The sequence below is a fragment of the Mandrillus leucophaeus genome, unplaced genomic scaffold (assembly GCF_000951045.1).
Source record: "Mandrillus leucophaeus isolate KB7577 unplaced genomic scaffold, Mleu.le_1.0 Scaffold169, whole genome shotgun sequence".
NCBI classification, from domain to species: Eukaryota; Metazoa; Chordata; class Mammalia; order Primates; family Cercopithecidae; genus Mandrillus; species Mandrillus leucophaeus.
The window spans coordinates 525002-539467 of record NW_012101687.1 but is presented as its reverse complement, the minus strand read 5'-3'; the positions used below and the strand labels follow the sequence as shown (position 1 = coordinate 539467).

The 14466-nt window shown below is 39.9% G+C and overlaps 1 protein-coding gene and 1 pseudogene across 4 annotated transcripts in view; one reads left to right on the top strand and one right to left on the bottom strand.

Moving 5' to 3' along the window:
* Positions 1 to 498: 498 nt before the first annotated feature.
* Positions 499 to 967, top strand: LOC105537089 (annotated as a pseudogene). The gene has a single exon (XR_001005670.1). The product of XR_001005670.1 is annotated as a 60S ribosomal protein L32 pseudogene (transcript).
* A 981-nt stretch (positions 968 to 1948) lies between these two features.
* Positions 1949 to 14466, bottom strand: part of MSRB3 (methionine sulfoxide reductase B3) — a 185731-nt gene continuing 173213 nt past the window's right edge. For all 3 annotated transcript variants that reach the window (XM_011976564.1, XM_011976563.1, XM_011976565.1), the window contains one exon: positions 1949 to 5715. In XM_011976564.1, the coding sequence (XP_011831954.1) occupies positions 5548 to 5715 (168 nt within the window). In that variant the 3' untranslated portion in view covers positions 1949 to 5547. The remainder of the gene's footprint in view (positions 5716 to 14466) is intronic.

Below are 14466 nucleotides of genomic sequence, written 5' to 3'. Positions count from 1 at the left end.
AAGCTTGTCCAAAACACAGTTTTTAAATTCAACCTTTTTTGAATGTCAGTATCTTCCAAAAGTCATTTTGTTGTTAAGATCTGGGTAACAATAACAGTTTTCTGATAAAAAAGTTGAAGATTTCAGTACATGGCACCTTTGAAGAAATCTCTTAAATGGTTATAAAACGTGATGATAATGTTGAAAGGAAGCACAAGAGAATGGAAGAGATGGGAAAGGTGATATGTAAATTTATACACTGAGGTCTGCTCTCTAATTCTTGGAATTACTGTGATGAACCCTGCCATGGACATCCTGTGGTCTAGAAACGCACTGGGAAGCACCATTGGGCGGCCCAGGCTCAGTCCAGAAATGCACATAGGAATTAAGGTGGTGCTAGTGAATGAGGACAGGCTAGTCCTCCAGGACAAGACAAATGGGCAGTGAGGAACGAGAAGAGCTAAAAGGTATGACATTTTGGAAAAACTATCCACCACCCCTATAGAAAGAAAAGGGTGGCAGCCATCTCCTCCTCGGCATCATGGCCGCCCTCAGACCCCTTGTGAAGCCCAAGATCGTCAAAAAAAGAACCAAGAAGTTTATCCGGCACCAGTCAGACCGCTATGTCAAAATTAAGCGTAACTGGCGGAAACCCAGAGGCATTGACAACAGGGTTCGTAGACGATTCAAGGGCCAGATCTTGATGCCCAACATTGGTTATGGGAGCAACAAAAAAACAAAGCACATGCTGCCCAGTGGCTTCTGGAAGTTCTTGGTCCACAACGTCCAGGAGCTGGAAGTGCTGCCCACATGCAACAAATCTTACTGTGCTGAGATCACTCACAATGTTTCCTCCAAGAACCGCAAAGCCATTGTGGAAAGAGCTGCCCAGCTGGCCATCACAGTCACCAACCCCAGTGCCAGGCTGCACAGTGAAGAAAATGAGTAGACAGCTCGTGTGCATGTTTTCTGTTTAAATAAATGTAAAAACTGCCAAAAAAAAAAAAAAAGCCATTTTCGAGGGTCAGATATAAACGCCTTTAAAATTAATACTAATTGAAGTTTTCTCCCTAAAAGTTCCAAGGCGGTGGTTCTCAAATTTGAATAAACACAAGAATCGCATGGAGGGCTTTCTAAAATGCAGATTGCTAAGGCCCCAGCCCAGAATTTCTGATTAAGGAAGCCCAAGATGAGGCCTGGAAACTTGTATTTCTGGCAAGTTCCCAGGTGATGCTGATGCCTCAGTGTCTGAGGACTACACTATGAAAAGCAGTGCTCTAAGGCACACTACATAAAGTTGCTGGCCTGTGAATTTTAAGATCCCAGGAATATGACTGAAAGAATTGGCTGAAGAACAAAAGTCTTCATCACCTCACTTCTGCCTCCTAAAGTAAATAAATCAACAAAACAAAACAACTCAACATTTCAACAACAAATAATACAATACCAAAACTCATCTGTAGAGATGGCTTTTATCAGTGAAATCATCTGTAAGCAGTGGAAAGCTCCTAATATACTTCCCTAGAGACCAATCCTCGACGATAGTATAAGTTTCCTGTCAAATTTTTTAACAGAAGCCAAGGCATCAGCGTGGTATCATTCCTGCATTTTTACCCACAGAGTTTTCATGGTGGAACTCCCAAATCCATATTTTAAGCAAAGAAACATACACAAGCTGCTGAAGATTTTGCTGAAGTGAGGTGAAGGTTGAGTAATTCTGCAAATGTTTCCCTTTCCTCCAGTCTTTCAGATCCCTGGAGGCCTCTCCCAGGGCCTGTGGTATGGCGAGTTGGACCTGACCCTACTGTGAGAAACCCAACTTTCAAAAACTGCATCAGATGAAAGGCTCTCTATACAGACTACAGACTTGTCAGCTGGTTAAGGAGGCAAACAGAACAGTCTGCTATGAACTCTAGTCCATGTATCTCTGCTGAAAATAAAAGGAGTCTTTAGGAATCAAAGAAGAAAATATTTTTATAAAGAAATTTTATTGCATAATTCTTGTATACAATAAACATAGGAAAAGGGTTTTTAATGAAAATTCTTGTCGTTTTTCAAAAGTTTTGAACTGTCTAGAGAAAAATTATTACAAAGCTATCTAAGGCAAAAATAATATTTAACCTTCAAAACAAAAGATAATCCCTGTTACCATTTTTTTTTATTTATTTAAAGCAAGACATTTTAAACACAATTAATGCGGAGAAGTTTTCAAATTGCTACGTCATTTGCATTAAGAATTTAAATGCATCTAAGAAGTGAAGAGTTTAAACACATGGGAATGTTCTCTAATACAACAGATATTGCTTTCTTCAGATCCATTCTGTTTGAACATAGGGCTGTACTTTTTGCATTTTCTAATGGTACAGTAAGAGCTGGAGTGCAGAGAGGGAAAGTCCCATGCACTTCCTATGTTAAATGGCATAACTCCCACAGATCACATACACCTCGCCATATTGACTCAGTTCATTGCACTCCATATCCTGCAAAAATAAATCTAGTGCTCGACAGCTGACATTATTGCTCACTGACGTTTTAGTAATATATTTCTTTCACGTAAGACAGAAATATACTGAAATTTGATACCACTTAAACCCAAAAGCAATCTGGAATTAAACCACATGCATACATCCCACTTTTTTTCAATAGATGTTGCGTTTTTCTTAAAGTTGATCTTGGAAAATGTGGTAAAAGAAAAACTGGCTTTCCTTGAAACAAAGACTAAGGATTAGAAAAAGAAGGGCTTTTTTTGAGTGAAATGTTAAGCCCTGCAACATAAATGAAGGAACAATGACAATCCAGTCTCTGTGGAGAGGGAAGAGGCCTCTGATTGATCCTCCTTGTCTACCTCAACACTGTGGCCCACATCCCACGGACCCCAGGGGAGGCTATCCCACAGAGCTGGAGCAGCCCAGAGGTGCTGTGTGTGCCTCTGAAGGATGGGCTTCAGGCTGTGGCAAAGCCCGAAGAGACCTATTTCTTTGGCCGCCCCAACATGGAATCCTGGGGTCACTGGGAAATACTAGGGCTTTCTCTGTGAGGTTGGGAAAGACTTCCAGGATGGTCTGGACACTGATGGCTGAGGTCTGGTCTTAAATTTTACACCTCATTTCTAGAAAGACGTGAAGTGTATGAATTCCCGAGTGAATCTAGGGCCTCGGGTGAAATGTCTTGGAATCTGAGGGAGCATCTGGATGCTCAGATGGAAACCTCTTATCGGAGCATCCAGATAAGATCAGGGCTCATCTGGAATCAAGCGTACATTACTATAAAGAGTCTACCGGGATGTCGGGCTTCTTAGAGAGGTGCCTGTAGAGAGAGACATGGAGGAATGTGGACATGGCCACACTGACACTGTTTGTCACAGCTTTTCATTCTAATTTCTTCTTGTTTCTTTAAAATTGTCAAATGTCCCTCTTCTTTTTTTGTCTTAGTGCTTACAAGGAAAGCTGTCAGTCTTCATAAGCTTTCAAAGAGTTACAAAAATACATACATATTTTAAACTACAATTCAAGATTAGCATCCAAAGCTACAAACACGATGTACAATCATCACACACCATACCTTCACACCTGGCTACAGCACTGTTGACTTCTATCACCATTGTTATGAAAACTTTACTTGTGAAAACTTCATTGTGCACAGTGACATCCATTCCACCAAACTTAATGTTATAAAGCAACTGAGCAGAGCTTCTCAAAGTAAAACTAGCTGTGTTGCTACAAAGGAAAATTCTGGCTCTTGGCCCAACTGTTTCCATACCAATCAGCTAAGTCAGCCTCCTCTCTGCTTCTTTCCATTTCAAATGCCTGGGCTTTGGCCTTTGAGGCAATTAGAACCAGATCAGTTCAATTTTACAACACTGATCTCAACTGTATAGCAATATAGTGAATTTGCCCTGAGAGTATCAATACATTTTACAAATACTATGAGTCCCAGTTTATACATGAAGAAATAGGCACAGAGAGGCTAAATGGCTTGTCCCTTGTCACACAGAAGATGATGTTGAGTATGAAACTTGAGCTTCCGTTTTAGCTTTCCATGTGAATCCCCATGTCTCTCCAGAGGTCACCTGGAGCTCCGTGCACAAGGAACCCCCCCTTGGATTCTGTTTGTTACTTGTAGTGTCCTGTCAGTTTTTCTGCCCAGCACTGAATTTTTCAGTACTCAAGACTTCATCCTTGATCTTCTCTGCTCTCTCTCATTCCTGCTGCCTTGATGACGTGTGTTGCCCCTAATATTTTATTTTACACAGTGGAATTTACCAAAATGCCCTTCCAGCTGCAGCTGCTTTTAGGTGTGGAGAGAAGGACTTATAAAAAGGTGATGGGCAGGCGTTCTTCTTTTTGAATTTTATACCAAGTGGGGCCCAATATTTTACAGTGGTCTTACATTCCAATGCTGCTTTCTTTTTCTTTTCTTTTCTTTTTTTTTTTTCTTTTTGTCAGAATCTCACTCTGTTGCCCAGGCTGGAGTGCAGTGGTGTGATCTCAGCTCACTGCAACCTCCGCCTCCTGGGTTCAAGCAATTCTCCTGACTCAGCCTCCAGAGTAGCTGGGACTACACACATGCGCCACCATGCCCAGCTAGTTTTTGTATTATTATTACTATTATTTTTGAGACAGAGTCTCACATTGTTGCCCAGGCTGGAGTGCAGTGGTGCAATCTCGGCTCACTGCAAGCTCCACCTCCTGGGTTCACGCCATTCTCCTGCCTCAGCCTCCCGAGTAGCTGGGACTACAGGCGCTCGCCACCTCGCCCGGCTAATTTTTTGTATTTTTAGTACAAACGGGGTTTCACCGTGTTAGTCAGGATGGTCTCGATCTCCTGACCTCGTGATCTGCCCGCCTTAGCCTCCCAAAGTGCTGGGATTATAGGCGTGAGCCATTGCACCGGGCCTCCAATGCTTTCGATGGAAAATAAAATAAAATAAAGGCCTAACAGTGAGGTAATGTTTACTTCTCTGCCACAACACTCAGTATGCCCCTTCAGATCTGGCAACAATTTGACATAAGGAAAGACTTTAGACCTTCACACCCTTTTAGCGAGGAAAAAAAAAAATGACCTTAGCTCAAACTTTCCACAAAGCTGAGCAGTCTCATTAAGACATCACTCCATCCCTATCTTAGGTGGGTCTGTGCAAAGGCCTCAAGGCCATGTGTCTTGCAGGTCTCCGTGCCCTGCACTGCCCAGCTCTGGTCTCTACACTGCAGAGGAGATCTCTATTTTCACATTTGAAGACCATGAACCCTCTGCTTCTGAATCAAAGGGGGAAAAACTGCAAAAGAAGCCATGTGCTCAAAGAAAAAAATGCCAAAGGGTATAAGTGGCTTGTGAAGAAGTTTCACAAAGCTGTCTCCATTTGCTAAAGCTATAAACTGTTATTGATCTAGTCAATAGCAAAATACATGGATGGCCAGGGCTTCTGTTTAAGCAAAAGAAGAAAAAATATCAATAGCACAAAACTGCCCTTATAGTTTTTGAAAAAATATATCTATTAAGATAAACAATTTTGATTTTTTCAATAAGCTGTGCATTAAGTACACTTTGTTTCCATCACTCTCCATTACTCTAGAGCTCCGCTTTGTCCGCCTGGGCTGGGCTGGCGACCCCACTGCCTCCCTCGGCGGCGTCACTGCTATCTGCAGGTGTGAAAGACAAGGCAGCCGAATTTATGCAGTATCTTTTCCCAGTTGGACGAGGCCCATCATCAAAAATGTGCCCAAGGTGAGCACCACACTGCAAGAGAAGAACAAAACGTCAGGGAAAAGCATGTACAAAGCAGGCTTTGAGAGGAATTCACATTAAGCAGTTTAAATGGATGACCAGCCTGTAGAGAAATGAAGGAAACCATCGTGGATGATTTCCAATCCGCCTGTCAATAGCTGCAAAGATGGTTTCTGGCAGGCTTTGTGCCACATGCTGAGAATAAAAAACACCAGAATTGTGCATATCAGAAATCGTTTAAGAGCCACTGTATTTTTTGATCTGTGAAGTCTCTCAGTCGGCTGAAAAATGACTGCAGTAATTATATGAATCAAGTTGACCCTTGATCTACCCTTGTAAGAAACATGGCAGAATGAAATCTTTCCCCCTGGCATTACTTTTGGCTTTGGATGGGTGGGTTTCAGATATGCAGAAGTCCACTGAAAAGATACTGTTTAACTGGCCATGACAGAGGTGATGTTTGCTTTCATGGGCAGTAAAACTTAACATCAGACAAGCATTGGATGTTCTTGGAACTCAGCGAAGCAATGGCAAGGCTCAATGGATTTATGTCACAGTCACCAGGGCTGCAAATGTAGCAAAATGAAACATCTCTAGCGTACACAATTGTTTTTTTCCTGGCTTCCAATAAGTAGAGTGTCATGTTGGCTTCTTTATCCAAATGAACTATAATATAAAGAAAAGGAATAAGCTGTTTAGCTAAAATCAAGTTTACTGACTATTCAAAAAGCTGGGGAAGAAGAGACATAAGGTCTAGACAGAGGCAGAAGGAGCATCATGTTGGTGTTTGAGAGAAATCCAACCCAAAGAAAGTTTCTCCAAAAAGGCTGGCTCAGTGAATACCCCTACACTAACTGCGTTGATGCTGGGTTCAGCTCCAGGAAATGAAGGTACATGTCACACTTAGATATCTACTACCCTCTTCCAGCAGGGACAGGGCGAAGGAAATGGAGACACTGGTGCACCATATTCAAGCAGGTTGTGAAAATCCATCATTTATCATGGAACAAAGAAGCCAAAGCCTGGGGTAAATGACTTCCATTCATTCACTTATTAATGGAGTGCCTGCTATATGCCAGGCACTGTTGTACACTCTGGAGTACAGGCAACAATACCTGGCCTCATAGAGCTTACATTCTAGTGGGAGAGACAAACAGTACACAAGAAAACAAGTGAACTATAAAGCATGGAAGGTAGAAAGCAATGCTAAGGGAGGAAAAAAGGAAGGTGATATGAAATGTTAGGGTGGTGAGAAGAGGCCTACCTGGGGTGACTTTGGAATAAGGATCTGGAGGAAGTGTATCTCTAGGGGAGGGCATTTTGAGGACAGGGAAGAGTCATGATTTAGGTAAGAGTATGAGAGAAAAAGCATATCAATGATTCGTTAATTCTCACTGTGCTGGTTTGGTGTATAAAACACTTACAAGTTTCAAGGGAAGAGTATGAATTGACAAGGGACTGGGGCTGAGATACCAAATGGAGATGAAGAGAGAAAAATGAGGGAAGGCGCTCATTACAATGAAAAGCACTAGAATCTTAGTTTCGCTGTTGAACATGCTAAGCTCAATTCTCAAGCGTTCCCTAGTTATTAATAAATAGCAGAAATAGCAACTTTGACTGTATGGCACTTCCATGTTAAAAGTGCATTCTCATTTCACTGCCAGCAAACTCTGTCAGTTTATTAAAGAGCTAAAAATGAACCCTGAACTGATTTGATCTATTGCCTAGAAAATATGAAACAGGCCTAAAAAACAAATCTTGTATTATTTTACCACATTCTATGCAGGTTTAGGTAATATCAAGGCTGACAGCTCAGATTGCTTTTCCTTTCTATAAACAATTGATGCCAAATTTTTAGGTATCCACAGCTAAGATGAACCAGTAAAAATACATATGCTTGCCCAATGGACACAGGAAAACACCCATTTCTGCCTGCCAAAATAGTCAAGGTGCTGTTCAACGGGAACTAGTGCTCTCAGTGACCAGTGTGTGTGCACAATTACTGATCTCAGATGCAGCTCCAGCACTTGGAACACTTGGCAGTTAAGAGATGAAGTTTTCATATACCTACAAGCCTTAGGGGGGTGTGTGTGTGTGTGTGTGTGTGTGTGTGTGTGTGTGTGTGTGTTTAATGAGAGAATGCAGCTATCTGGGAAAAATAAGTGATATTGCCTTTGCTAATAATCTCTTGAGCATCTTTAGAAAATATTTCTATTTATTCTACACCAAAAATAAAGCATAGTAAGGATATATTTGAAGGTGTTTAAGAATAAGTTATACGGTCTTAATTTCCCAAATCATATTTAAAAAATCCAAATTATAGTAATTGAATCTGTTGAATTGGGTTTTCAACCTATAGTTTCATTTGCTAATCTGGAACTAGTATTCTGGTTAAATAGAAAGGAAAACACTGATTCTAGGTGTGTCCCTAATACAAGGCAAAAGAAAAGGAGAAGTGAGGAAGAGAAATTATAGTTAGAAAAAGACAATGAAAACCATTTGCTAACAAATATATGGGTTGAGGATGGAGGTAGAAAAATCCTCAGAAACAGATTGAGTCCCCTGAAAATGATAGTTATGGCTTCATTATACTTGTCACAGGGTGTTCTGGAAGACTCACAGCAGCCTTAACTTACTGAGGGAGTAGCATCATCTCAAAACATAGAAAGGTGTTCATCCGTATCTGTGGCACCACATACATGCCCACCCCACTGCCAACAAAGTCATTTGTCTGAGGGAAGCCTAACCATGCAGTACCATTCGTGCCTCCTCCCAGGTAAACCTAGTCTCCCAGAAAGGACTGTTACCTGGTTTCTTTGAAAAGCGCACAAGCCTTAAAGGCTCCTTCCTGAGAGGATGCGCATGGAGCCCATTCTTTGCAGCTTCTAGTCCTGGGAAAGCTGGGAGGATAAATGGTAGTTGCCAGGATGCATTGTTTCTTTTAGCTGCCTGCAAGCTCTGCCTCCCAGGCCCCAGCCAACTGGCAATGTGTTAGGGTCTCTCAGTACAATTGGTTGTAACTGAAATAAACTGGTTGCCCGATGAAGAAATCTCTGAGACCTGTTGTTAATGATTTATTTCAGGATAGAATCTTTAGTGTGCATTTTGAACGTTATTTTTAATGGTTGTGTGTTTCTTTATTTCCCAGGTAAATGTACCTGAATCTTCTGGTCTTCATTCTGAAGAGCATCAGATGATTGTTTAAAAGGAAAAATTTGAATTCTCACAAGAATCCTTTGTCACCTAAACCTCCTACTCAGAAACTCTGGCAGCTAAAGAATCTGCAGAGAACCAAGGGAAAGGACCCCCTTAAAATAAGTGTTTGAGCATCAAATTTAACATAATTCCTTAAAATCTGACTGCAGTTCTCAATTGTATACATAAGAAACACAAATAGTGTATTCAACACAGTTACATTTTTCTGCACTGATGTATTTCCCACTGTCTTAGAGGTTTTTCTCCTAGCTATTCCTAGGATGTTCAGGCTTTATTATTGTCATTTTCTCTTAAGTGTTTGATCTATGAAATGAAGCATTTTCAAAGCAGAGCTTTTACACTTGGGCACATGGGGCAGGATGGGAAGTTTTAAGAAAAGCAATTTACTTTGCCAGTAGTATTCTATTTTCTCCCAGTGTTATTGAAGACACTTGTGTGTAAGTGGGGGCTTTTTTCCTCTGTGCTTGTGATATTAATCTTTTGCCAAGGAAATGACTGTGAAGTCACCAGTTTAGCATTATGATTTTACTGAAAGATCAAGAAAAAGAGAGATGGGCTGTGAGTCTGAAGCCCTATTGTAACATATGTGTATCTTTAATCATCAGCAATATGTGAGTTGTCATCTGTAGAAGATTAATAAGGTTTGGGGTTTTTACCAAAAACTACTTAACTTTTGAAAAATACTTTCTATTGGTGCATATTTACCTTTCTGTTGATTTCGCTGACTTAAAACAAATTAATAATGATCTTAAACAAACTTAAGGGACTACACCATAGACTCAAGCAGTAATAGCAGAACTCATAAATAGACTCCAACACGGGCAATTTCAGAGATCCGATGGTTTCTGCAAAGAATATTACAAAAAGTTAAGTGATTTATTAGTCTCCCATTTGCTCCAGATGTAGAATTTTGATCTGAAGAGGGACGAATTCCCCACGTATTCTAGAAGGAACTTACTTCACTGAACTACAGGTTAAACTGTGGAAATCTTACCTCTTTGCACTGAATTTAAACTCCTGACAAAGTGTTGCTTAACAGGCTGGGGTTGGAGGATTAGGGAGAGGCTGTCAAATAATTATTCATAGTAGTCAGTGAAACTGGAATAGAAGCGATGTATTTTATCACTAGTTGAAAATATAAGTTAAATTAAGGAAAATTCTTCATGGCTGAAAATTGTTACAAAATGGCTGTAGCTGGAGGGAAAATACATGTGCCCACCAAAGTAAGTAAATTTAAGATGAAGATCCTCTTTGGAAGAGATAACTGAAATGTAATTCCTCAATTCAGTAGGTGGAATAACAAAAGAGAACAAATACAATTGCAACCAAAATCAGAATATAACAGGGTACCCATAGGCAGCAATTATAATGAAGACAGTGAAGAATCTCTCCCACCCTTGCTTGTTTTCAGTGCTGTCAATGCAAAGATTAGGCAGTGTGCTATTTCCTACACAACAATTCTTTTAGAAGAACCTCACTGCAAGACTTCTAGAAAAAGTAGTGACAGGACTGAACCAATCTTAACTCTATCAGTAAAAATTTACTAAAAACATTATCTGAGAAGCCACTGGACACACGGACAAACCTCTTTACAATGTACTGTAAAGAGGTGGTAGGATATTGGCTCCCAATGAGTCTACAATTCCTATGCAAATATGAAGCCTAATTCACTGCATGCATGGTGTCATCCTTACCACAATTTTTTTTAAAAAAAGAATCCTAAGCACTAAAGTGAGAATTAGGTAGGAACCAAAAGAACAATGAAATATTGCCATATTGCCAAACTGCTGATCAGGTTGAGTCGATTTACGTTTTGTCCATGAAAGCTCAGTTCATTTGTAGAAGCTGGCAGTTAAAGGTTCTTTGTATTTAGATATTCCATCTTTACCAAAAGGAGAGAAATACACCACATAACATATCCAACAGAAAATGTCTACAACACACTAAAAGCATCTAATAGATTTTTTATAACACAAAACATATTGAGGCAATTCAGTCCAGAGAAAAGATAAGCCACATAAATAAAAAATACAACAATAATTTTAGAAAGAGAGCAAACCAGGTAAGTTTCCCACATTATCTCACCAGCAAAAATAATAATAATAAATAATAAAATAAAACCCTTAAAAAATGGGAGAAGTTGGTTGCATAAATGTCTTCTTTTGAGAAGTGTTTGTTCATATCCTTCACCTACTTTTTGATGGGTTTGTTTTTTATCTTGTAAATTTGTTTAAGTTCTTTGTAGATTCTGAATATTAGCCCTTTGTCAGATGGATAGATTGCAAAAATTTTTTCCCATTCAGTTGGTTGCCTGTTCATTCTGATGATAGTTTCTTTTGCTGTGCAAAAGCTCTTTACCTCAATTAGATCCCATTTGTCAATTACACCGTGGAATACTATGCAGCCATAAAAAAGGAAGAGTTCATGTCCTTTGCAGGGACATGGATGAAGCTGGAAGCCATCATTCTCAGCAAACTAACACAGGAACGGAAAACCAAACACCACATGTTCTCACTCATAAGTGGGAGTTGAACAATGAGAACACATGGACACAGTAAGGGGAACATCACACACCAGGGCCTGTCGGGGGATTGGGGGCTAGGGGAGGGATAGCATTAGGAGAAATACCTAATGTAGATGACGGGTTGATGGGTGCAGCAAACCACCATGGCACGTGTATACCTATGTAACAAATCTGCACGTTCTGCACATGTTTCCCAGAACTTAAAGCATAATAAAAAATAATAAAATAAAATAAACGGGAGAAGTTCTGAGCAAGAGAAGAGACTACATGAACTGAAAAACTATAAGGTAAAAAAAGATAAAGAGATAATGAAAAAATAGTGCTAAAATGAGAAACTAGGAAGTAAAATACAGGTGACTGTTCTAGCATGGGAACTATTAAATCTTTTATTTTATCAAGTCAAGGTAAAAAAAGATGCTGAGAAAAAGGAAAATTTAAAAAAAAAGAAAATTGTAAAACAAAAGGAAAGTAAATGTGCATGGAACACACAAATAAAAGACAGAGAAATTGAAATGAAAGATACCCAGTCCACTTGAATTCAGTATGCTGTTTTTGTGCTTAGGTGGCAGACACCCCTCCTCCATCCACAAGGGCAAGTGTGTGGCACACATACTATTCGTTAGTGCTGGAACCTCATTCTCTCCTACGTGGAACTTACTTTATTCCAAAGTATGTATTTTCATACATGCCTTAGCAGAACAAATTCCTCTCCCTCTTTTCTTTAAATTTAAGAGTTCTATTTAAGAAAGGGTCAAACACTTTCTAAATATGAGAAGTGAAGGTTGTGGAAAAAGAAGTCAAAAGGGAGCAGGTCAGTAATGGTTCATCATACAACTGTTAGGAAAGAACAGGAACAGTCGCCTTGGGCTTTAACTGCGGGGCCAACAGCTATGCTTGGTTTAGCTTGACTTCTTTTAGGAATGTTGCCTAATTTTGGCATTGTTTGTGGGTTTCATTTCTCTTGGGTCACTGTAGGACATCTTAATAATGATCTTTCCTAGACTATTACTGATGTTATCTCTGTGACTGGCACAGAGAAAGAAAGAAGTTTATTCCAACAGTGAATTATAAGAATTTGTCACAAAGAGATTGGAGAGTAGGGTCATAAGTTAATATCTTATGCTTCATTTTTCTGTGGCTTTTAAATTTAGTTTTCATAAGATTCAATGTTTGAAAATGGGTTCTGAGTGAAAACGAGAAAAAAACGATCATGTAACAGCATTTGTAGCTTGAAAAGGAAAAGAAACAATGATAAGTCTTAAAAGAGGTTTACTAAATACTGTGTACCTAAGTTACAAATTAATGTGAGCCATCTTACTTATAGTTTACCTTTTTGTGACAGTTATAAAATCATCGATCAAATTTAATTGAATTTAAAGTAAATTGCAGGTTGGGCACGGTGGCTCATGCCTGTAATCCCAGCACTTTGGGAGGCTGAGGCGAGTGGATCACTTGAGCTCGGGAGTTCAAGACCAGCTGGGCAACATGGTAAAACCCCGTCTCTACCAAAATTACAAAAAGTTATCTGGGTGTGGTGGTGCGTACCTGTGATCCCAGCTACTTGGGAGGTTGAGGTGAGAGGATTGCTTGAGCTCAGCAGGTGGAGGGTGCCGTGAGCCAAGATTGTGCCACCGCACTCCAGCCTGGGCGACAGAGTGAAATCCCATTTCAAAAACAAACAAAAAACAAACAAAAAAAATCCCCAAAACTAAATTGCATTAAGCCAACTGCTGGAAGATCATGGGATTTTTAAATTTTAATGACTCTTTTCAAGCTGTCTATCTATCTGGGCACCATAAAGAGCTCTGGAGAGTACCCTAATTCAAGTCTCAGCTCCGCCACTTAAATCCACATAAACTGACCCAAGTTTAATTGTTCTCTTTGTGCGTCAGTTTCCTCAACTGTAACATAACAGAGAAAAAAAAGTACCTACCTCAGAAGGTTATTGTGAGCATTAACCAGAGGAGCTTTTAAAAATGCTGCTCCCCACACTAAACCCGTCCAATTACATTAGACCCTCTGTGGGTGAAACCCAGCACTAGAAAGTTCCACTATCACCATCAGAGACTCCATTCTGAGAAACAAGAGTGAGCTGAAAATGTGATTCAGATAAAATAGGAAGTCTAATTTTCAAGGGAGAGAGTAGTCCTCACACTTGGAGGACAGGAAACTTGCCAGTCTTTTTTTTTAAATAAAAACAAAAATTCATCAGATGGTTAGGTTCAAACCAATCTCCCTCCCTACTTGGTAGTAAATATGCCACCTACTCCCTAAAAATCTTGTGCCTGGTGGAGGGGGTTAAAGAAAAATGGATAAAGGGCAGGTAAAGAATGCTGAGGGAGGCCCATATGGAAATCACTTTGCTATTACAGCTGCCTGATCATGCCCCTGTACCTCTGATATGTCCAACAGATTCCCCAACAAAATACCCTGTGGGGTCAATAACTTTCAATGCCACAATATTGCAAACTTTTACATTTCACTTATTTAAAGCAGATTAAAAGAACAAGACTGACATCCATAGAATACGCAGCTGCTCTTATTCCATGTAGATGGAAATTCTATGTCTCTGTGTTTAAGCACAAAATACCCACAAGTTCAAGTATCTCGACTGTGGATGTCAGATTAACTATTTTTGCCTCCTCCTCAACACATGCTCATTTGTTTCCTTAGAGCCAGCATTAATTTGGTTAGAGCAGATGGACAGAACTAATTAGAAAATTATTGGAAATGAGGATGTCTGTATATGAGAAGAAGCAAAAAAGGAATTACCTTATCTCATATAGCTGACCTACCACTGAACTTTCACTTCCCACAGCCTCTCTTCAACCACCTTCCTCACACCCACATAAAAAAAGCCATTTCTGAGGTCTTCCTTGATTGTCTTTGGATCACTGCCATTAGAGGTATTCTGACTGAACAGTGGGTACACAGAACTGCAAGGAGAGGGAGATTATCAAAAATATCAGGTTATACAAAGCCACATAATGAATCTTCATATGCCCCAGGAACAGCCCACTCTT